Source organism: Salvelinus sp. IW2-2015, unplaced genomic scaffold (assembly GCF_002910315.2).
Source record: "Salvelinus sp. IW2-2015 unplaced genomic scaffold, ASM291031v2 Un_scaffold2044, whole genome shotgun sequence".
In the NCBI taxonomy this organism is placed as follows: Eukaryota; Metazoa; Chordata; class Actinopteri; order Salmoniformes; family Salmonidae; genus Salvelinus; species Salvelinus sp. IW2-2015.
In genome coordinates, this window is record NW_019943389.1 from 66,386 (window position 1) to 92,319 (window position 25,934).

Genomic DNA, 25,934 nt, shown 5'->3' on the forward strand with positions numbered 1-25,934 from the left:
GTACTCAGCGCTTGCTACAGTTGCAACAATCCTCATTCATGAGCATGCTGGATCACTTTGATCATCTGGATTTGGCGGGTGAATTAACACACCAACTGGGTCATATCTCAACAACCGAACATCGATAACTCAGAATTAAATACCCGACCTTGCTCTTTTTAAAGAAAACAACCCAACTAAGTTACCCAATACCTGCAACTCAGAAAATGGGTCATCCAAACGAACCAGTATTTTTTAGAGTGTGATATACAGAGACCACTAATTTTGGCACCCGTGGTAAATATGAGCAAAACTGTCTGTGAAAAAATGTCTTTATTGTTTATCCTCTTGGTCTTTCATTCAAAATATTCACAAAAATCAAACCTTTCATTAAAGTAAAATAATTTAATGATTGTCATTAAAAAACAAATAATTTTCTCAAATAGTGGCACAATTATTGGCATTTAATACTTTGTGCAACTTCCCTTTGCCAACATAACAACTCTGAGTCTTCTCCTATAATGCGTACGGAGGTTGGAGAACATATGATAAGGGATCTAAGACCATTGTTCCATACAGAATCTCTCCAGATCCTTCAGATTTCGATGTCCACGCTTGCGGACTTTCTTGTTCAGCTCATCCCACAGGTTTTCTATGGGGTTTAGGTCAGGGGACTGGGATGGCCATGGCAAAACCTTGATTCGGTAGTCAGTGAACAAATTTTGTGTTGATTTTGAGGTGTGCTTTGGATCATTGTCCTGCTGAAACCTCCAACCACAGCCCAGTTTTAGCTTCCTAGCAGAGGCCGTCAAGTTTTGATTTAATATCAGCTGAAACTTGATGGAATCCTTGATACTATGTATCTTAACAAGTTGTCTAGGGCCTTTGGAAGAAAAACAGCCCCACAACATCAAAGACCCACCACCATACTTCCCATGATGAGGTACTTTTTTGTATGGCTATCTTTCTGTCTATGCCAAACACACCTCTAGTGTTTGTTTCCAAAAAGCTCTACTTTGGTCTCATCTGACCATAGAACCCAGTCCCATTGAAAGTTCCAGTAATGTTTGGTAAACTGTAGGTGCTTGAGTTTGTTGTGTGATGACAGCTATAGTTTGAGACTTTCTGGCCCCAAATCCCAAATTAAGTATGCAATTCTCCAACTGTGATCCTTGGAGATTCTTTGGCCATTCGAACCATCCTCCCCACTGTGCGTGGGGTTAATATAGACACAGGTCCTTTTTCAGGCCTATTGGTAAAATCTCCAGTTGCTTTAAACTTCTTAATTTTTGCCCTGATAGTGGAAATGGCCATTTTACACCATTTGAGCTATTTCCTTATAGCCATTTCCAGATTTGTGCAGCTCAACAACCTGTTCTCGCACATATTTACTGTATTCTCGGGTCTTTCCCATAGTGTGGATGAGTATGGGAACTTGGCCTGTGTGTCACCTCATATTTAAACCCCAGTGAAACAGGAAGTCACTTAAGTCTTTGTAATCACTCAGGTGAACTTACAAACTTAAAATATGAATGGGAATATACTTCAGTTAGATTTTACTCATAATTTCCAAGGGTGCCAATAATTGTGGCACACATGTTTCGGAGAAAAATATTTCATATTTATTTATTTTCAATCATGTTGCTTAATTTAAAGGTTTGATTTTTGTGAATATTTTGAATGAAAGACCAAGAGGAGCAACAGCAAAGACATTTTTCCACAGCCCGTTTGTAACGATGTGCGCTGCGAACCGGAAAGTAAGTACATGGAGTTAATATTTAATAAATAAACCGAACATAATACATAACAAGAAACACTAACAGCAGACAGACATGAAACAGAAACAATGACGCCTGGGGAAGGAACCAAAGGGAGTGACATATATAGGGCAGGTAATCAAGGAGTTGATGGAGTCCAGGTGAGTGTCATTATGCGCTGATGCGCGTAACGATGGTGACAGGTGTGCGCAATAAATCAGCAGCCTGGTGACCTAGAGGCCAGAGAGGGACGCGCGGCTCCTGCCGCAGGACGCCGGAGAGAGAGCATACATGACAACGTTTTGCTCATATTTACCAAAGGTGCCAATATTAGTTGAGGGCACTGTATACAGAAACCACACATTGACATAGCAGGGGGGGAAATGAAATGTAATTCAAGGCATTGAACTGAAGTCTGTAAATGAGTTCTTTAAAAACTGAAAAATAACTGACATGTGGTTAATCACTCAGCACTATTGTTTATTAAAAATATATATATATTTGGGCTTCATTGCAAGATGTGCATAGTCTTCATGAAAGAGTGATGATTGCTCGAATAAATTGCAGTGTAGTCAACATTCTTTTTAATTTGATCTAGCCTATATAACTTTCTTACATAAATAATGAATATAGGTCCTTATTAATTATTTGCTTATATTAGGTTAGACAGTTGCATTAGTCATATTCCTCTTTTTATTTTTTATTTAACCTTTATTTAACCAGGAAGGGCTCATTGAGATTTAAAATCTCTTTTTCAAGAGCATCCTGGCCAAGCTAGGCAGTACCAAGTCATTACAAAAATTACAGACAGACATGAAAAACTACAAGCAATCTAGTAAAAACCATTGAATTCACAAGAGTATAACAAAATCAAAAACAGCAAATCAAAAACATTGACAGGTCAGGGAATCAGCCTCAAAATCCTTCATCAGTGATTTAAAAACACCAAATCGGGACAAGTTCTTCCAGTTTAAAATTATTTTGTAAGGTGTTCCAAGACGATGGCGCAGAGTACATAAAAGACCTTTTACCAAATTCAGTTCGGACATTTGGAACAGTTAGCAGRATAAAGTCCAGCGAACGAAGAGAGTACCCACCACATTTCTGAACAATAAAAATGCCCAAATAAAAAGGTAGTAAACCCAAAATGGCTTTGTAAATAAAAGTATACCAGTGACTGAGCCTCCGAGTGACGAGAGAAGGCCAGCCAACCCTGGTATACAAAGTGCAGTGGTGCGTAAGGGTTTTGCAGTTTAAAATAAATCTCAAAGTGCAATGGTAAAGAGTGTCAATTGATCTCAAACACTGAGCGGAAGCATTCATATATAAAATATCCCCATCTAGTAAAGGCATAAATGTAGCTGATACTAGCCTCCTTCTGGCTTCAAAAGAAAAACAGGCCTTCTTCCTAAAATAAAATCCCAATTTCAGCTTCACTTTTTGTAAGTTGTTGAATATGCAATTTAAAAGAGAGGCCGTCATCAATTAGAATTCCAAGATATTTATATGAGGTTACAACCTCAATCTCCTTGCCCTGACAGGTAGTAATAGGTGAAAGGTTCAGAGGTCTATTTCTTGCATTAGAAAACACCATTGGTTTAGTTGTGTCAGTATTGAGGATAAGCTTCAATTGACACAAGGTATGTTGAACAGTATAAAAAGCAGTTTGCAAGTTCTGGAAAGCTTTTATAAGAGACGAGGCACAACAGTAAATAACAGTATCATCAGCATAAAAATGAAGTTGYGCATTTTGGACATTTTTGTCTAAATCATTTATATAAATAGTGAATAAGAGWGGACCAAGTACAGAGCCTTGGGGCAYACCATTCAGGACAGACAATTTAACAGAMATAAGCCCATCAAATTGAGTGCACTGAGTTCTATCAGACAGAYAGTTAGCAAACCATGYAACTGCATGCTCCGAAAGACCTACACTCAACAATCTCTGCCTTAGTATAGCATGATCAACTGTATCAAAAGCCTTAGAGAGATCAATAAAAAGTGAGACAGTGCTGTTTTTTGTCAAGGGCTTCAGTGATATCATTTAAAACCTTCATGGCTGCTGTAATTGTGCTATGCTTCTTCCTGAAGCCCAATTTGGTACATTGATAAAATAGAGTAAATAATAACTCTTTTAGCTGATCACTTACAAGGGTTTCAAGTATTTTCACCAGGGGTGACAGCTTTGAGATTGGCCTATAATTATTTAAAAGAGTTGGATCTCCCCCTTTTAAAAGTGGTAGGACAAATGCTGATTTCCAGATCTTTGGAATTTCATTACATTCCAGGGTTAGATGGAACAGATATGTAAGTGGTTCAGCTATGAAATCAGCTGCCAGATTTAAAAAGCAGGGATCCAAAAGATCAGGACCTTCTTTGATCTAAGGATTTCAGGGCTTTATGTACCACCTGCATTGAGAATGGCAAAAAGCTAAAAGTTTTACCAGCTCTCACTGGTTCATCCACACAGGGTTGTACAGAGACAGAGGACACTGGTTCATCCACATAGGGTTGTACAGAGACAGAGGACACTGAATCAAACAGCCTACCAGATGATACAAAATTTCTAATGGACGGGAAAGCAAATTGTCAGATGTACTCACCCTGCGACAATGTTCGTTTTCTCCAGAGTTCAGTAGAGTCAGTGCACAAAGCAATACCACGTAAATTGTCATTTTCTCTGACAAAAAAAATAAGAGGCCAAAGAAGGTAAGGGGAGAGATGGACAGCGTGTATGTGAGTCAATGTGAGTGTTTGCGCGTGTGAGTAGATTGGGTGTTGAGGGCGATAGAGAGAACGGGTTTTGGTAAACTTCAAGTAATGAAGTGCCGAGTTGAGGACCCGTGATCTTTACACCAGCAAAAATAAAATAGTTTGCACTACACAACAACGAAGTTACGCAAACATAAATAAATATGTTATTAGTAGGTTAAAATGTACTAGTCACAGACAAAGGACTTGACATGCTGCCATCTTGGAACATGACTGTTGATCGTCCGCGGAGTGTCTTGTCCAAGCTGCTCCTTTTTGCTCTTCGCCTGGCTCTTATCTGAATGAAGACGTATCCTATTGAAATCTTTATCTTTAAATTACTGAAATCTTTGTGGTTAGAGGACTGTACTGTAGTAGCCTACTAATATACCACCGCTGCCAGCCAATCAGTATTCAGGGTTCGACCACCCAGTATACCATGGCATTGTTGAATACTTGTTTCTGATTGGCTTGAAGGGCATTCTAGAGTGTTTATTATTTTGATAAGTATATCAGCACAGTAGAATTCAATGGCTATAGTTCATTTTTACATGTTCCACGTTTGAGCTGCTCTTGCAAAAGTCGAATTGAAAACATTTAGAATTTTTCATAATAGCATGATAGGACTGATGGATTGGTTAGCTAAACTAGCAAGGCTGTTTGTTTGGTTACCAAGGCAACTACTGCAACTATCTAGAAAACTTGCTAGCTACTTTAGTTAAGTGATAATGCCTGAAAAGCTGGTGTTTGGAGGATATATTGGCATTTTGTCTCCGGCTGGCAACCGTGCCAATATATTCTCCAAACAATGGGTTCGAGGGCATTATCACTTTTATATAAGGGGTTGCCAACATAGTCAAATAATGATTGACATATTTTCAATAAAATTGTTATTTAGATCAATTTATGCTATTTCATCCTGGCTGGTCATTTGTTCTATAAGTTTGGTTGCAATACTGGCTGGCAACATTCTTATCCCTTGCTTTGCTAGCAAACCAACCAAAACTACCCAGATAGCAGACAAATCCGGGCTATTTGCAGCAACTGTTTGGCACTGCTGGCTTTGCCTCGGCAGCGGCCATCCCTATGTGGGCCAAAAGTGGGCCAAATACGGCAAACGGTTCAGTATTTATTATGGTAGGCCAAATTTGGGTCGATTGTGGCTTGCGATATGATTAAATTTCAAATCAAATTTATTTATATAGCCCTTCCTACATCAGCTGATATCTCAAAGTGCTGTACAGAAGCCCAGCCTAAAACCCCAAACAGCAAGCAATGCAGGTGTAGAAGCACGGTGGCTAGGAAAAACTCCCCTAGAAAGGCCAAAACCTAGGAAGAAACCTAGAGAGAACCAGGCTATGAGGGGTGGCCAGTCCTCTTCTGGCTGTGCGGGTGGAGATTATAACAGAACACATAGCCAAGATGTTTCAAATGTTCATCAAATTACCAGCATGGTCAAATAATAATAATCACAGTAGTTGTGAGGGTGCAGCAGAGTCAGCACCCTCAGGAGTAAATGTCAGTTGGCTTTCATAGCCGATCATAAATGTATCTCTACCGCTCCTGCAGTCTCTAGAGAGTTGAACACAGCGGGTCTGGGACAGGAAGCACGTGCGGTGAACAGGTCAGGGTTCATAGCCGCAGCAGAACAGTTGAAACTGGAGCAGCAGCACGCCAGGTGGACTGGGACAGCAAGGAGTCTCATGCCAGGTCGCCTGAGGCATCGGTCCTAGGGCTCAGGTCCTCCGAGAGAGAGAAAGAAAGAAAGAGAGAGAATTAGAGAGAGCATACTTAAATCACACAGGACACTGGATAAGACAGGAGAAGTACTCCAGAATAACAAACTGACCTAGCCCCCCGACACATAAACTACTGCAGCATAAAATACGGAGGCTGAGACAGGAGGGGTCAGGAGACAACTCAGTGGCCCCACATCCGAATGATACCCCCAGACAGGGCCAAACAGGAAGGATATAACCCCACCCACTTTGCCAAAGCACAGCCCCCACACCACTAGAGGGATATCTTCAACCCCCAACTTACCATCCTGAGACAAGACCGAGTATAGCCCACAAAGATCTCCGCCACGGCACAACCCAAGGGGGGGCGCCAACCTCAGATAATCGCATGGTATGCTTTCACTGTAAAGCCTTGTTGAAATCTGACAATGCAGTTGGATTAACAAGAAGTTAAGCTTTAAATGTATGACACTTGTATTTTAATGAATGTTTAATATTACGATTTTGGTATTTTGAATTTCGCGTTCTGCATTTTCACCCGATGTTATTGTAGGTGTTCCGCTAGTGGTTCATGCGCCCTAACAGGTTTTGAAACTTCTTCATGATCTGTGGTTCCCCTGCGGGATGGTTGAGCTAACGTAGGCTAATGCGATTAGCATGTGGTTGTAAGTAACAACAACATTTCCCAGAACATAGACATATCTGATTTTGGCAGAAAGCTTAAATTCTTGTTAATCTAACTGCACTGTCCAATTTACAGTAGCTATTACAGTGAAATAACACCATGTTATTGTTTGAGGAGAGTGCACAGTTTTGAACATGAAAAGTTATTTATAAACAAAGGCACATTTGGGAAGTCTTGATACAACATTTTGAACAGAAATGCAATGGTTTGTTGTATCAGTCTAAAACTTTGCACATACACTGCTACCATCTAGTGGCCAAAATCTAAATTGTAACTGGGCTGGAATAATACATTATGGTCTTTCTCTTGCATTTCAAAGATGATGGTACAAAAAAAAGTGTTTTTTCTTTCTTTGTATTATTTTTTACCAGATCTAATCTGTTATATTCTTCTACATTCAATTCACATTTCCACAAACTTCAAAGTGTGTCTTTTCAACTGGTACCAAGAAAATGCATATTCTTGCTTCAGGCAGTTAGATTTGGGTATGTCATTTTAGGCGAAAACTTAAAAAAAGTCTCCGATCCTTTTACGATGTTAAGGCAAAACATGGTGAGATCTCTTTTTGCATTTCCGTCTTCTGACCTAATCATCCATTATAATTACGCTTTAATGGTTTGTGGTATTATTAGCTGAGACATAAACAATATCCAGATCTGTATGGAGCCTTAGTTATCCAAAACTAAGATAGTGTTTATGTTTTTGATATTGGAAAAAAACTGTTCAGCACCCAATAAGTTATTCAAATTAGGTGAAATACTTAATATTCATATCCATATGTTATGGTCACTTTTCTGTCTATGTGGTTACAGATTGACTATCACGTCCGACAAAGAAGTGGACAAAAGGGTTCACATTTTACCAAGTGACCAGATGACGATAATAGTGACAACTATGTTGTCATTAAGCCAGACAAGTATTTTTTTGCACCGTCAATGTTGCTGTCTTAGAGACAATTTTCTGTTACAATGTTTTCAGTGTTCTGATGTGGCCCTGTTTCTATAGGGCTTGTTGTGTTTTCTATTTTGTCTTTACATGGCTCATTTAGGCAACAATTATTTGAGATGTGAGCTTGTTTTAAAACAATATATGTAACAGTGTTAGCTGTGTTGCCACTGCAGAACTTTAATGTTATGTATCAATGCACTTGTATGTTAGGGTGTATGATTGAGTAAGCTAGCATACACAAACTAGACTTTAGTACATTACAGTAGAGCACAATAGAGTACAGTATACATTACTGTATTCACATTTAATGTGCTAACTGTACTGTACAAATTAAAAGACCATTTCAGTATTTAGGACCTTTGTCTTCCTGATATGGAAATAGTAACAAAGCTCCAAAAACACAGAAATATGTACTTCTACAAGCTGCAAAGTTATCGTTATCATGGTGCAGGTCTGTACTGTAGATGTTGTAGAATTGAAGATTTTGTAATTCTTAACTTTATCTGCAATGATTTGTGGCAGTACATTTTGCCTTCTTGAGACAATATCTGACATGTACAAACTACCATTTTTTTTAACCTTTATTTAACTAGGCAAATCAGTTAAGAACAAATTCTTATGTACAATGACAGCCTACCTACAGGGTCAGCACCTGGGGCAAATTAGAGTTAGGTGCCATGCTCAAGGACACATCGACAGGTTTTTTACCTTGTCAACTCAGTTATTCAAACCAGCAACCTTTCAGTTACTGGCCCAACGCTCTAACCGCTAGGCTACCTGTGCGTACTCCCAAACTGGGGTACGCGCAATGCCTTCAGGGGTACGCCAAATAAAAATAAAAATGTGATTCACATTTTCAAACAGTCCATTTAGATTTTCCAACGGGACTATACATTTGGATGATGTTTCTTTCTCGACTGAGTAGACTCGTTTCACTGCCCCCCCCAAAATTAAACCATCTAGTGTTCAGCAAAATAACAACACAATGTCAAATGTAGGTAGCCTAATCAAATAATTAACATCCAATCCCATTAACCATTACTCTTTCAGGAATTTCACTAACAGTCCGTATGTAGCCAAATATATTTGCTGCTCATTCCGTTAGCTCGAAAAATGATAAATGGTTAAAACAAGTAAGACCTGGATTTGTAGAGACACATACCAGCTCAACTGGTAGTACTGCTGCTTTATTTAACTAGGCAAGTCAGTTAAGAACAAATTCACAATGACAGCCTACACCGGCCAAACTCGGATGACACTGGACCAATTGTGCACCGCCCTATGGGATTCCCAATTGGTTATGATAAAGCCTGGATTCGAACCAGTGTGTCTGTAGTGACGCTTGTAGCACTGAGATACAGTGCCTTAGACTGCTGCACCACGTGGGAGCTACTACTAGCAATACTACACCTGCACCTGAAGACGATATAAGTTGTCTGCTTCCATGATAGCATCAGTAATTCTACATTTGTTGATAGCCCAGCTAGCATGGACACTGACAGTTCTGAATCTGATGCAGCCGAAAACCTACTTCCCCCTTACCCGGGAAAGCACCAAACAACAGACAGGGACGTGGGACCATCGAAGAGGCGCGAATATGATGAGAACTACATTAATTTGGGGTTCACTTATATTGGGAGTAGTGCCTTTCCTCAGCCACAGTTTGTTGTACGTGCAAAAGTACTCTCACAATGAAACTCCCAATGAAACCTTCACTCTTGTGCAGACAGATTGAAACAAAACATGCCAATTTGAAAAATAAGCCACAGTAGTTTTGAGTGAGAATTAAGACGACTTTCGAGTAGTAAGACGTATAAAACCAACAGATACTATTAATAAGACAGGGGTAGAAGCGTCTTACATGGTGAGCTACCGAGTGGCTAGGACAGGCAAGCCCCATACTATTGTGGGGGACTTAATTCTTCCTGCTGCCGCGGATATGGCTGGGGGAAAAGGCCAAAAAATGTATACAGACAAAGCCTTCATCAAACAACACTGTTTCACAACGCATCAGTGACATGGCAGGAGATGTTTTGAAACAGTTACTGCTTCGCATACAAGCCAGTGAATTCTATGCGTTACAGCTGGCTGAGTCAACAGATGTGGCGGGCCTGGCACAGCTCCTGGTGTATGTCCGTTATGTTTAAGAAGGGTCAATTAAGGAAGACATCCTTTTCTGCAAACCACTGGAAACCAGGACAACAGGAGAGGATATTTTGGTGGTCAAGATGTGTTGGTATCTGTACTGATGCCGCAAAAGCCATGGCAGGGAGACACAGTGGAGTGGAAACACGAGTGCAAGCATTTGCTCCCAACGCCACTTGGGTACACTGTAGCATCCACCGAGAGGCTCTTGCTGCCAAGGAAATGGCTGACAGCTTGAAAGACGTTTTGGACACTGCAGTGAAAATGGTTAACTTTGTTAAAGCAAGGCCCCTGAACTCTTGTGTATTTTCTGCATTATGCAATGATATGGGCAGCGACATAAAGAAAGGCGCTGGTTATCATGGGTTAAAGTATTGACATGTTTTTTGAATTGCGAGATGAGCTTAAAGTTTTCTTTACTGACCATAATCTTCACTTGTCTGACTGCTTGCATGATGATGAGTTTCTCCCACGACTAGCCTATCTGGTTGATGTTTTTTCCTGCCTGAACGTCTTGTCGTGTCCCATGTATATATCTTTTTTTTATTCGCATATATATTTTTTCAACTACAACATACTCTCCTGCAAACCACCTCACCCAAGGGTCTGCTATTTCTTTACCTCTGAACCGGAACCCTCAACATAAGCTAGCCAGCAAACTAGCTAGTAGCCAGCTAGAAACTGCTAGCGGTCATCAGCTACCATTAACCTAGACAACTCTCGCCAGTCTGCACAGCGCGACTCAAACCAGAGCAAATCTGACTTATTTTTCTTCTCCATATCTCCGGATTCCTACCACAAGCTCTGAACCTTTTCATCTGGATCATCGCAGCTAGCTAGCTGCTATCCGAGTTGCCACTCCTGGCTAACGTCTCTGTCCCGGCGCAAGAACCAATTAGCCTGGAGCATGCCTTACTAGGCCCACCTCTGGGCTAGTCGAAGAGGTCCATCAGCCACTCCTTGGGCTACAATACCTCTTTTGCCAATTGGCCTAGACCCCCGCCGACCCTTCACGACTGGACTACCGACGTATTTCGCCCGAGGGGGTTTATCAACTTGCTCCTAAGTCGCAACGTCCCCTCAATGCCCATCTGCTAGCCTGCTAGCCGTGGCCCGCTAGCTGTCTAGAGCATATCGGACTGTTAGCTTAAGAGACCCATCGGACAAATTCTTTGGCCACTATACCTATTCTGGCAATTGGCCTAGACCCCTTTTACCACACGAAGCCCTGCTGATCTACGACAACTGGTCTGCAGACATAACAAGCATGAAGGGGCTACAACAGACTTTCTTCCATCGCGACGTCCCTCTAAGGCCCTTCTGCTACCTTGCTAGCTCCGGCCCGCTAGCTGCGTGAATCGCCATGTCTCCGGCCCGAGCCACTCACTGTACCCCTATGATTACTCGGCTATGCATGCCTCTCCCTAATGTCAATATGCCTTGTTCATTGCTGTTTTGGTTAGTAATTATTGCCTTATTTCACTGTAGGGCCTCTAGCCTTGCTCAATACACCTTAGTTAACCCTTAAATTCCACCTCCCACACATGCGGTGACATCACCTGGTTTAAATTATGTTTCGAGAGACAATATCTCTCTAATCGCCACTCAGTGCATAGGTTTACCTCACCTGCATTAAAATCCTACCATACCTTTGTCTGTACATTATGCCTTGAATCTGTACATTATGCCTTGAACCTGCTCCTTTTACTCTCTGTTCCGAAAGTACTAGATGACCAGTTCTTATAGCCTTTAGCCGTACCCTTATCCTACTCCTCCTCTGTTCATCTGGTGATGTAGAGGTTAATCCAGGCCCTGTAGTGCCTAGCTCCACCCCATTTCCCAGGCGCTCTCATTTGTTGACTCCTGTAACCGTAAAAGCCTTGGTTTCATGCATGTTAACATTAGAAGCCTCCTTCCTAAGTTTGTTTTATTCACTGCCTTAGCACACTCTGCCAACCCGGATGTCCTAGCTGTCTGAATCCTGACTTAGGAAGACCACCAAAAACCCTGAAATTTCAATCCCTAACTATAATATTTTCCAACAAAATAAAACTGCCAAAGGGGGCGGAGTTGCAATCTACTGCAGATAAAGCCTGCAGAGTTCTGTCTTACTATCCAGGTCTGTGCCCAAACAATTTGAGCTCATACTTTTAAAAATCCACCTTTCCAGAAACAAGTCTCTACCCTCTGCCACTTGCTATAGACCACCTTCTGCCCCCAGCTGTGCCCTGGACACCATATGTGAACTGATTGCCCCCCATCTTTCTTCAGAGCTTGTGCTGTTAGGTGACCTAAACTGGGACACGCTTAACACCCCAGCCATCCTACAATCTAAGCTTGATGCCCTCAATCTCACACAAATTATCAATGAACCTTCCAGGTAAAACCCAAATCTGTAAACATGGGAACCCTCATAGATATCATCCTAACCAACCTGATCTCCGAATATACCTCTGCTGTCTTCAACCAGGATCTCAGCGATCACTACCTCATTGCCTGCATCCGTAACGGGTCTGCGGTCAAACGACCACCCCCGATCACTGTCATACGCTCCAAAAAAAACATTTCAGCGAGCAGGCCTTTCTAATCAACCTGGCCCGGGTATCCTATAAGGACATTGACCTCATCGCGTCAGTAGAGGATGCCTGGTTATTCTTTAAAAGTGCTTTCCTCACCATCTTAAATAAGCATGCCCCATTCAAAACATTTAGAACCAGGAACAGATATAGCCCTTGGTTCACTCCAGACCTGACTGCCCTTGACCACCACAAAAGCATTATGTGGCGTTCTGCATTAGCATCGAATAGCCCCCGCGATATGCAACTTTTCATGGAAGTTAGGAACCAATATACACAGGCAGTTAGGAAAGCAAAGGCTAGATTTTTCAAAAAGAAATTTGCATCCTGTAGCACAAACTCAAAAAAGTTCAGGGACACTGTAAAGTCTATGGAGAATAAGAGCACCTCCTCCCAGCTGCCCACTGCACTGAGGCAAGGAAACACTGTCACCACCGATAATTCCGCAATATTTGAGAATTTCAACAAGCATTTTTCTATGGCTGGCCATGCTTTCCACCTGGCTACCCCTACCCCGGTCAACAGCCCTGCACACCACACAACAATTTGCCCAATCCTCCTTCACCCAAATCCAGATAGCTGATGTTCTGAAAGAGCTGCAAAATCTGGACCCCTTCAAATCAGCTGGGCAGGACAATCTGAACCCTCTCTAAAATTATCAGCCGAAATTGTTGCAATCCCTATTACTAGCCTGTTCAACCTCGTATAGTCTTAGATCCCCAAAGATTGGAAAGCTGCCGCGGTCATCCCCCTCTTCAGTGGGAGACACTCTTGACCCAAACTGCTACAGACCTATATCTATCCTACCCTGCCTTTCTAAGGTCTTCGAAATCCAAGTTAAAAAACAGATCAGACCATTTCGAATCCCACCATACCTTTTCCGCTATGCAATCTGGTTTCCGAGCTGATCATGGGTGCACCTCAGCCACGCTCAAGGTCCTAAACGATATCTTAACCGCCATCTATAAGAGACAATACTGTGCAGCTGTATTCATCGACCTGGCCAAGGCTTTTGACTCTGTCAATCAACACATTCTTATCGGCAGACTCAAGAGCCTTGGTTTCTCAAATGACTGCCTCGCCTGGTTTACCAACTACTTCTCAGACAGAGTTCAGTGTGTCAAATCGGAGGGCCTGTTGTCCGGACCTCTGGCAGTCTCTATGGGGGTGCCACAGTGTTCAATCGTCGGGCCGAATCGTTTCTCTGTATACATAAATGATGTCGCTCTTGCTGCTGGTGACTCTCTGATCCACCTCTACGCGGACACCATTGAGTACTTCTGGCCCTTCTTTGGACACTGTTATCTAACCTCCAGACGAGCTTCAATGCCTCAACTCTCCTTCCGTGGCCTTCAACTGCTCTGAAATGCAAGTAAAACGAAATGCATGCTCTTCAACCGATCACTGCCCACACCTGCCCGCCCGCCCAGCATCACTACTCTGGACGGTTCTGACTTATGTGGACAACCACAAATACCTAGATATCTGGTTAGACTGTTAACTCTCCTTCCAGACTCACATTAAGCATCTCCAATTCTAAATGAAATCTAGTACCAGCTTTCTATTTCGCAACGAAGCATCCGTCACTCATGCTACCAAACATACCCTTGTAAAACTGACCATCCTACCGATCCTTGACTTCGGCGATGTCATTTATAAAATAGCCTCCAACACTCTACTCAGCAAATTGGATGCAGTCTATCACAGTGCCATCTGTTTTGTCACCAAAGCCCCATATACTACCCACCATTGCGACCTGTATGCTCTCGTTGGCTGGCCCTCGCTTCATATTCATCGCCAAACCCACTGGCTCCAGGTCATCTATAAGTCTTTGCTAGGTAAAGCCCCGTCTTATCTCAGCTCACTGGTTATCATAGCAGCACCCACCCGTAGCAAACGCTCCAGCAGGTATATTTCACTGGTCACCCCCAAAGCCATTTCCTCCTTCTGCCGCCTTTCCTTCCAGTTCTCTGCTGCCAATGACTGGAACGAACTGCAAAAATCACTGAAGCTGGAGACTCATATCTCCCTCACTAGCTTTAAGCACCAGCTGTCAGAGGAACTCATAGATCATTGCACCTGTAAATAGCCCACCTGTAAATAGCCCATTCAACTACCTCATCCCCATACTGTTATCTGTTTTATTTATTTTGCTCCTTTGCACCCCAGTATCTCTACTTGTACACTCATCTTCTGCACATCTATCATTCCAGTGTTTAATTGCTATTTGTACTCATTTTGCCACTATGGCCTATTTATTGCCTTACCTCCATTATCCTAACTCATTTGCACACACTGTATATAGACTTTTTCTATTGTATTATTGACTGTATGTTTGTTTATTCCATGTGTAACTCTGTTGTTGTTTGTGTCGAACTGCTTTGCTTTATCTTGGCCAGGTCGCAGTTGTAAATGCGAACTTGTTCTCAACTAGCCTACCTGGTTAAATAAAGGTTAAATAAAAAATAAAATGATCTGAATCTAGGGTTACATGGACTCTCCGCAACTATATTCAATGTGTGAACAACATTGAGGTTGGAGCTCTTGTGTCTGCATTAACAAGGAGAACGCACAGGTCTTTCCATCCCTGTATGATTTTTTTGTCTGCAAATGAACTCAAGCTTACAGACAACGTCAAATGTGATATAGCGAAGCACCTGGTTGACATGGGTACGCAATTAGGTACTTTCCTGAAATGGACGGCACAAACAACTGGATTCATTATTCCTTTCATACCCTGCCTCCAGTCTACTTACCGATATCTGAACAAGAGAGCCTCATCAAAATTGCAACAAGCGGTTCTGTGAAATTGTAATTTCATCAGAAGCCACTGACAGATTTCTGGATAGGGCTGCACTCAGAGTATCCTGCCTTGGAAAATTGTACTGTTAAGACACTGATGCCCTTTGCAACCATGTACAGTACCTATGTGAGAGTGGATTCTCGACCCTCGCTAGCATGAAAACTAAATACAGGCACATACTGTTTGGAAAATGATTTAAGACTCTCCAATACAACCCTACATTACAAAGTTATGTGCATCCTTTCAAGCACACTCTTCTCATTAACCTGTTGTGAGTTATAGACCATTTTTGATGAACAAATAAGGATTTATTTGTAAGATGGCTAAGTAAAGAGCAAAATCATTGATTATTATTATTATATGTGGCCTGGTCCTATAAGAGCTCTTTGTCACCTCCCACGAGCCAGGTTATGACAAAAACATACTCCTTCTTATGTTTAATAAATGTATCGTACAGTGTGTGTGGCAGGCTTACAATGGTGGCAAAAACAACATTTGAGAGTTCGCTGACCCTGGTGCTAGAGGGGGAACGCAGCTGGAGGTTGAATGTTTGAAGGGGTAGGGGACTATAAAAAGTTTGGGAACCACTGCTCTAGAGAAAGCATTTTCACAGCTCCGAGGTCCAATGGCAGTGAGCTTGACACCACTCCAGCCGACACTTGGCATTGCGTGAGGTGATATTAGGCTTGTGTGCCGCTGCTCGGCCATGGAAAGCCATTTCATGAAGCTTCCAACGAACAGTTCTTGTGCTGACGTTGCTTAAGTTTGGAACTCGATTGTGAGTGTTGCAACTATGACAGACAATTTTTACGCGCTACCCGCTTCAGCACTCAGCGGTCCCGTTCTGTGAGCTTGTGTGGCCTACCACTTCGCAGCTGAGCCGTTGTTGCACCTGTATGTTTCCACTTCACAATAACAGCACTTACAGTTGACTGGTACAGATGTAGCAGGGCAGAAATTTGACGGACTRACTTGTTGGAAAAGTGGCATCCTACGATGGGGCCACATTGAAAGTCACTGAGCTCTTCAGTAAGGCCAATCTACTGCCAATGTTTGGCGGTGTGCTCGATTTCATACACATGTCACCAATGGGTGTGGCTGAAATAGCTGAATCCACTAATTTCAATCGGTGTCCACATACTTTTGCATATAAAGTGTATCATCAGAGAGAGGGGTCCCAAGTCAGACAGATGCTGGCCTGTTGTTGTATTTAACTTTGTTTTTCTAAAATAAAATAAATAATTTTGTCCCATCATTCTTGTTTGTTTGTAATGAKGCCTATGGGTATGTTTAATAACCAGTAGATGGTGGTACGGGCTTTCAAGGACGTAGTACACAGCCTATGAGAAGCCAGGAGTCTGCGAGTGGGGTGGAGACTAAACTGTCTCAACCAATGTCCACCCATTGTGCTATAGCTACTGTGGCTTACTGAGGACWTYTGTCAGCACAAACGTCAAAAAACAMATTTCTCGGCTATTCCAGCAGAGGAACTTCCATTCATCAAAGGTTAGTGGTCTATTACATTTACAGATACAAATGTTTAGATCCATTATTACTGACCAATGTAGGACTGTTTGTTAATTAATTTCTGTTAAAATGTTTGGTCTTCATTGAAAGATGTGCATAGTTYCCATCAAAGATGGATGATTGCATTCAACATTATTTTACATATAGCTTAGCCTACATACATGTATTGCATGAACAATTAATAGGTYGTCATTATTACAAAACGGCAATTTCAAATAGAAATATAATTATATTATTACATTTCCCCTATGACCCTAGCAATGAGAAGAGCAAAGCATGTTACGTAAGCTGTGCTGTGTGATTCTACTCATCATCCAGAGGGATACAGAAAGTAGGTTTCCAATTGATGTTATAAAATGTATACTATTGAATGCAATGTTTTTGTCTCTTTTCTCTATTTGACACAAGGCAAGACAATAACACCAAACACACAATCCCACCATTCAACTGTAGTCCTTGTCCTTTTAGGGTACAATAAGTCACACACAGCAGCTCAGTATGTTTACTATGTTTTTAACTCAGTATGTTTACCTATGTTTTTAACTCAGTATGTTTACTATGTTTTTAACTCAGTATGTTTACATGTTTTTAAACTCAGTATGTTTATCTATGTTTTTACTCAGTATGTTTACTATGCTTTTAACTAGTAAGTTTTGAGACATGCTGAGCATGCACAAGTATCTGGGAATGTATTGAATATCTTACTCTTGATTAAGTGTTAGAAAAGAGTCAGGGCTTTTGACTTATTATTTCTAATAACATATTCACTAAGTACCTTCAGCCTAACCAGTGGTTCCCAAAAGTTTTATTGTCCTGTACCCTTCAAACATTCACCTCCAACTGCCGTACCTCCTCTAGCACCAAGGTCAGCGCACTAAAATGTTGTTTTTTGCCACCATTGTAAGCCTGCCACACACACTATATGATACATTTATTAAACATAAGAATGAATGTGAGTTTGTCACAACCGTCTCGTGGGAAGTGACAAAGAGCTCTTATAGGACCAGGCCACAAATAATAATAATAAATACAATACTTTTTTAGCCATCTTACATATAACCTATAAAAATTTTACATATAAAACCATCAACAACTCACCACAGGTTAACGAGAAATGTGTGCTTGAAAGGATGCACATAACTCTGCAATGTAGGGTTGTATTGGAGAGTCTCAGTCTTAAATCATTTTCCACACAGTCTGTGCCTGTATTTAGTTAATGATATGAGTGCCAAGAATACACTCTCACATAGGTAGTGGTTGCAAATGGCATAAGTGTCTTACCAGCGCCATTTGCCAAGAAAGATACTCCGAGCACAGCCCTATCCAGAAATATGTCAGTGGCTTCTGATTAAATTCAATTTTCACAGAACCGCTTGTTGCAATTTCGATGAGGCTCTCTTGTTCAGATATCGGCAAGTGGACTGGAGGCAGGGCATGAAAGGGATAACGAATCCAGTTGTTTGTGCCGTCCGTTTTGACAAAATAACCTACGTAATTGCGCACAAAGCTCACTCAGGTGCTGTGTTCTCCTTGTTAATGCAGACAGAGAAGAGCTACAACTTCTGAATCATAGCCTCAATTTTGTCCCGCACATTGAATAAGTTGTGGAGAGTCCTTGTGTGATAATAGATTCAGATCATTCAGGCTAGAAAACACATAACCCAGATAGGCCAGTTGTCTGAGACACTCGTCATCATGCAAGTGGGCAGACAAGTGAAAATTATGGTCAGTTTAAGAAAACTTTAAGCTCGTCTCACAATTCAAAAAAATGTGTCAATACTTTGCCCCACTAACTATGTCTCCTTGTCATGGATTTTGCGCCATCAGTACAAGATACCAACACATCCTGACCACGAAAGTCCATTTGATGTCACAAAGCTCTCCAGTGCATAAAAAATATCCTCTCCTGTTGTCGCGTTTATAGTGGTTTGCAGAAGAGGATGTCTTCCTTAATTGACCCCCACATAAACTTAAGACATATACCAGAAGCTGTGCCAGGCCGCCACATCTGTTGACTCATCCAGCTGTAACGCATAGATTTCGCTGGCTTGTATGCAAGCAGTAATTGTTTCAAAACATCTTCTGCCATGTCACTGATGCATCGGGAAGCAGTGCTGTTTGATGAAGCATTGTCTGTATAGTCTTTTTGGGCCTTTTCCCCCAGCATTGTCCCAGCCACATCCACGGCAGCAGGAAGAATTAAGTCCTCCACAATAGCATGGAGCTTGCCTGTCCTAGCCACTCTTTACCTCACCCATATAAGACGCTTCTAGCCCCTTCTTATTAATGTTATCTGTTGCTTTTATCCATGTCTTCTCACTCAAAAAACTCCTGTGGATTATTTTTCAAATTGGCATGTTTCTAAATGTCTACACAAGAGTGAACGTTTCATCGAGTTGTGAGATAGGACTTTTGCACATATAACACACTGTGGCTGAGGAAAGGCACTACTCCCAATATAAGTGAACACCAAATCAATGTACAGTAATTCTCATGGTATTTGCCCTCTTCGATTATCAACGTCCCTGTCTGTTGTTTGGTGCTTCCCCGGTAAGGGGGAAGTAGCTTTTCGGCTGCATCAGATTCACAGCTGTCAGTGTCCATGCTAGCTGGGCTAGCAACAAATGTAGAATTACTAATGCTAGCATTATATGTGCTCGTGGAGCAGAAAAACTTGTGTTGTCGACAGGTTGCAGGTGTAGTACTGCGTATAGTCACTGGCGTAGCGGTCTAAGGCACTGCATCTCAGTGCTAGAGGTGTCACTACAGAACACCTGGTTTGAATCCAGGATGTAAAACAACTGACCGTGATTGGGAGTCCCATAGGGCGGCACACAATTGGCTAGGCATCGTCCGTGTTTGGCCGGTGTAGGCCTTCACTGTAAATAAGAATTTGTTCTTAACTGACATGCTTAGTTAAATAAAGGTGCAATTGAAAAAAATTATAAAGTAACAGTACTACCAGTAGAGCTGGTATGTGTCTATGGATGCGGGCCTTACTTTTTTAACCATTTATCAATTTTCGATCTAGCGGAATGAGCAGCAGCTACGTTTGGCTACATACAGTACGTACCGTTAGCGGAATTACCGCAAGAGAGTAACGGTTAATGTGATTGGATGTTAATTATTTGACTAGGCTACCTGTATTTGATATTGTGTTGTTATTTCACTGAAAACTAGATGGTTTAATTTAAATTTTGGCAGTGAAACAAGGCTACTCAGGCGGGAAAAAACATCACCCAAATGTATAGCCCCGTTGGAAAATCTAAATGGACTGTTTGAAAATGTGAATCACATTTTTCTTTGGAATACCCCCTGAAGGTATTGCGCGTACCCCTGGGGCGTAGACTGAACCCAGGTCAGTATGTGCTTTAGCCATCTCCTCTGACTATGGCTGGCAAAATGGGAATAGGGTCAAATATTGAGCAATTGGCACATTTGTTTTTGCAATAGCCACATTTCAGCATTAATAGGATATCAAAGTTCATAAGCACAGCTAAATACTAATAATGGTCTTGTCTGTGTGTTTAGGTAACATCTCTGTTTATTAGAGTTCATAAACATCTATTCTACAGGTATCTTTTGGACTGTTTTTTTGGMTTGTGTTTTCTCTTCAGGTACACGKGTSATTGGWGRATGSAGGACTGTGGTACAGGGGGAGGATGTGGACTTATCCTGCAGACTGATAGAGACARMCRAGGASCTYGAACAGATAACATGGCAGAAAAGTACTGCRGAAGAAACACAGAACCATAATTTKATGCTGATTTATCCCAATGKGGTTACTAAGTTTATTGCACCGAATGGATTGGCAGATAGAGTCCAGTTTATTGGGAACCCATCAGAGAACCTTGGATCTATTCGAATAACAGCTGTCAGACTGTTGGATGAAGGCACCTTCACATGTATCTTCARTGTTTTCCCCAGTGGAGCATACAATACAGAGATACTTCTGACTGTGCTAGGTAAGAACTCTTCCTTCASTCTTTGCAGCACTGTTTCTACTTTTGACAGTGTAGAATCACTGCATGTGAAAATCAATACTAGAAAGCCAAAAAGTTGGTAGTTTCATTCTTCAAGTGAAGCAAGATCAGAGCCCTCATCTACAGGTTTTGCTTTTTCCACACTTAGAAAAAGGGTGCCAAATGGGTTCTATCCAGAGGGATATGATTCGACCTATAACCTTTCTTTACCCTGAGATCCTTTTTTGGAAGAAATTGTTATTTGATGATTATTTGAAAGGCAAGAAGGTTTCTACATAGAAACTCTTCTGAATTTGAATAAGAATTTGTATTATAATTTTTTTCTTACTTTGAAATAGTGCCTGAGCATTAGTGTTTATCTAATTATTTAAACTTTAACATCAGGAGTCCCAGTAATCTGATAAATGTTTAAAGATGTTTTAAACTGTACCTACAGTGTAAGGGAATATTTGTGCATATGATTTGTGCAATGATTCCCTTAATCATTTAACATATACAATACTGACATAGTTTATATTTTTGCCATGATTTTTGTGTTTCAAACTAGTATTTTCTTTCATTGTATTGAGCAGAGAGTGGGAGAATAGAAGGAAGTCTGAGTGAACCAGCAATGTATTGTATGGTACACAGAATATTTTACAGTTTTACCTAGGGTTGATTTTTCAGTGTAACATGTCTAGTGTTGATTCAGGAGTTAATGTTGATTAAGGAGTTCAGGTGTTTATAACCAGAATTGAGTGTGATTATTTTATTTTGTGTAGAGCAGGGATGGCCAACTTTGTGAGGGTGGGGGTAGGGCTGTGGCAGTCATGACATTTTGTCACCTGGTTATTGTCAAGCAAAAACAGACTTCCGGTCTCACGGTAATTGACCGTTAAGTAACATAAACACGTTTAGCATCTCCAGGCCTCCAGCATACAAGCCGCTGATTTGCGCCTTTGGAACATCTACATAAAAAAGTGTAATAAATCAATTTAATATACACCATCACAAATCCATAATTTATTTTAGTCAGGTCTAAAGAAACATTATGATATGAAGAACATTTATTTCAGAAGATCAGAATATGAGTTGGCCTACTGTATGTTATCTGGCTATGCTCCGTGCCATTTAACTGACAAGATAAACTTATAAGTCCCGTGCCATTATTTTATTTTATATGATTTTATATTATGAAGAATATAATTGAACTTAGCTGAAAAAAATGTAAACAACATTTTTCTTGAAACAGGTCCTATGTGTTAGATTTAGAGTTTAGTTGTGGATGATACCAACCTTAAATATGTCTTAGAAATCAAAACATATATGGGCTGCATGGTGCGACTCTAGGCTGTTGATGATTTGAGAAAGAAGCAAAAAAAGCTTGCGCTCTGTTCCTTTTCTCGGGGTGCACAGCTGTTCTCTCACCAGGTGATTTTCACCCATCAGACTATTCTCAATTTAATCTTGTCTTTACTAATATGTAACATTTGTTTCAGTTTAGAATGGCTCATTATCAAATGGGCAGCAACAGGGGCAGGGGAAAAATACATGTAACCTGTATGCACTGGAATAGGGAATGGAAGCGCCGAGCTTTCCCGCTGGTCTGTTTTGTAGGCTACTTGGGTTTTATAGCAGAGAATGTGCTTAATATGAGCAGCTGGGAAATAAATACAACAACACTTATTTCACTCCACGCATCAACCACTGTTTGAGGAGTATGCTCTCGCTGCCCAACAGGTGATATCTTGGATATCCAAGATGGCGTAGCAGTCGGACTTGTGTTTTTGTCTTGCCCCTTACTATCCCTTGTAAAAACTATTTTTCCTTGTTTTTTCCGCGTATATATATTTCATATTTTAATATCACTTTCTATCTACGGACTGAATATACTCTCCCGCAACCCGCCTCACCCAATGTGGTACGGATCTGCTATTTTTATACTTAAGAACTTATCAACTCATCAAAAGCTAACTGGCTACCAGCCTACTAGTTAGCCACGGCCCGCTAGCTGTCTAAAGTACATTCGGTCTGTTAGCTTAAGAGGCCCATCGGACAAATTCTTTGGCCACTAAACCCATCATACGGAGCCCTGCTGATCCGTTGTCTGAACCGTCGCCTGAACCGGAACCCCAACAGATGCTAGCCAGCTAACTAGCTACTAGCTAGTAGTCAGCTAGCCACTGCTAGCAGTCATCAGCCACCTCTAGCATGGACAACTCTCGCCAGTCTGCACAGTGCGACTCAAACCAGCGCAAATCTGACTTATTTTTCTCCATATCTCCGGATTCCTACCACAAGATCTGAACCTTTTTTTTCTTCACCTGGATCATTGCAGCTAGCTAGCTGCTATTCGAGTGGCCACTCCTGGCTAACGTCACTGTTCTGAAGCAAGAACCAATTAGCCTGGAGCTAGCCTTGCTAGGCCCATCTCCCGGCTAGCCAAAGAGGTCCATCAGCAACTCCTTGGGCTACAATACCTCTTTTTGCCAACTGGCTTGGACCTCTGCTGACTTATCACGACTGGACCACCGACGTGATTCGCCCGAAGGTCTTTTTCTCAACTGGCTCTTTTTCTCAACTGGGGACGAAGTGTCGGCGCTTCGTCCCCTGAAATCCCATCCGCTAGCATACTAGCAACAACCTGCTAGCTGTCCAGAGCACATCGGACTGTTAGCTTAAGAGGCCCACCGGACAAATTCTTTGGCGACTATACCTATTCTGCCAATTGGCCTGGTTTACCACACGGAGCCGTCTGCCGACGTAACAGCACGAGGGAGTCACAACAGACTTTCTTCCGTTGCGACGTTCCTCCAAGGCCCTTCTGTTAGCTTGCTGGCCCCGGCCCGCAAGCTGCCTGAAGTCACTCACTGGACTCCTATGATCACTCAGCTACGCATGCCTCTCGCTAACATCAATATGCCTTGTCTATTGCTGTTTTGGTTAGTATTTATTGCCTTATTTCACTGTAGAGCCTCTAGCATTGCTCAATACGCCTTATTTAACACTTTAGTTCCACCTACCACACATGCGGTGACATCACCTGGTTTAAATTATATTTCTAGGGACAATATCTCTTTCATCGTCACTCTATGCACAGGTTTACCCCCACTGTATCCACATCCTACCATACCTTTGTCTGTACATTATGCCTTGAATCTATTCTACCACACCCAGAAATCTGCTCCTTTTACTCTCTGTTCTGAACGTACTAGACGACCAGTTGTTATAGCCTTTAGCCCTTATCCTACTCCTCCTCTGTTCCTCTGGTGATGTGGAGGTTAATCCAGGCCCTGCAGTGACTAGCTCCACTCCCATTCCCCAGGCGCTATCATTTGTTGACTTCTGTAACCGTAAATGCCTTGGTTTCATGCATGTTAACATTAGAAGCCTCCTCCCTAAGTTTGTTTAATTCACTGCCCTAGCACACTCTGCCAACCCGCATGTCCTAGCCATGTCTGAATCCTGTCTCAGGAAGACCACCAAAAACCCAGAAATGTCCATCCCTAACTGTAACCTTTTCCGACTAGATAGAACTGCCAAAGGGGGCGGTGTTGCAATCTACTGCAGAGATAGCATGCAGAGTTCTGTCTTACTATCCAGGTCTGTACCCAAACAATTCAAGCTTCTACTTTCTGAGTCAAAGAGAATGTTTTGGGGTTTTCACCCTCCAGACATTATTTCCTAAAGAACTTAATGATGAAATGCCTATGTATGTTATGTTGTGAATTTGAACCTGAAATATGTGCCTATTTAAGATTACTCTGATGTTTCTCGTACGATGTACCCAATGACTAATGAAAACTTGCTATGTCCTCATTGTGATTTTACAGACATGTTTAATACTTCTTATTTATACACTTTTGTAATATTTATGAAATGCATATTGTTATATTTGGTAGCACTTATTTGTTTTTCCTTTGCCTCCACCCCCCTTCGATTTGTGGAATGGATGTGGGTGGGGCTAGGTCTACATAAGGGTGCACATTTTTTTTAAAATCACAAAAGCTCTGACGAAGGCTGTGACGCCGATACGTAAGCTTATTAAATATCAGTGATACTATCAAGAGCAGTGTGCAGTTTCTGTTTTCCTTCATCTTGTTCAACTGTTGCCATGCACCTGCAAAAAAGATTGCTCAGATGTGCGAGTGCCTATTGAATTTTGAGCTTCTACTTTTAAAAATCCACCTTTCCAGTAACAAGTCTCTCACTGTTGCAGCTTGCTATAGACCACCCTCTGCCACCAGCTGTGCCCTGGACACCATATGTGAACTGATTGCCCACCATCTAGCTTCAGAGCTCATGCTGCTAGATGACCTAAACTGGGACATGCTTAACACCCCGGCCATCTTACAATCTAAGCTTGATGCCCTCAATCTCTCACAAATGATCAATGAACCCACCAGGTACAACCCCAGATCCGTAAACACGGGCACCCTCGTAGGTATCGTCCTAACCAACTTGCCCTCCAAATATACCTCTGCTGTTTTCAAACCAAGATCTCAGCGATCATTGTCACATTGCCTGCATCTGTAACGGGTCTGCGGTCAAACGACCACCCCTCATCACTATCAAACAATCCCTAAAACAATTCAGTGAGCAGGCCTTCCTTATCGACCTGGCCCGGGTATCCTGGAAGGACATTGACCTCATCCCGTCAGTAGAGGATACCTGGTCATTCTATAAAAGGACCTTCCTCACCATCTTAAATATGCATGCCCCTTTCAATTTTTTTTTTTACCAGGAACAGATATAACCCTTGGTTCTCTCCAGACCGGACTGCCCTTGACCAGCACAAAAACATCCTGTGGCGTTCTGCATTAGCATCGAATAGCCCCCGTGATATGCAACTTTTCAGGGAAGTTAGGAAAAAATATTCACAGGCAGTTAGGAAAGCTGAGGCTAACTTTTTCAAGCAGAAATTTGCATCCTGTAGCACAAACTCCAAAAAGTTCTGGGACACTGTAAAGTCCATGGAGAATAAGAGCACCTCCTCCCAGCTGCCCACTTCACTGAGGCTAGGAAACACTGTCACCACCGATAAATCCACGATAATTGAGAA

The 25,934-nt window shown here is 41.8% G+C and overlaps 1 protein-coding gene across 1 annotated transcript; it reads left to right on the plus strand.

Moving 5' to 3' along the window:
• Positions 1-8,680: 8,680 nt before the first annotated feature.
• LOC139024938 (nectin-1-like) lies at positions 8,681-24,935 on the plus strand. The gene is made up of 3 exons (XM_070439936.1): positions 8,681-16,889; positions 17,169-17,241; positions 20,528-24,935. The coding sequence occupies exons 2-3, from the start codon at positions 17,187-17,189 to the stop codon at positions 20,974-20,976; spliced, it is 504 nt and encodes a 167-aa protein (XP_070296037.1). The 5' UTR covers positions 8,681-16,889; positions 17,169-17,186; the 3' UTR covers positions 20,977-24,935.
• Positions 24,936-25,934: the final 999 nt, after the last annotated feature.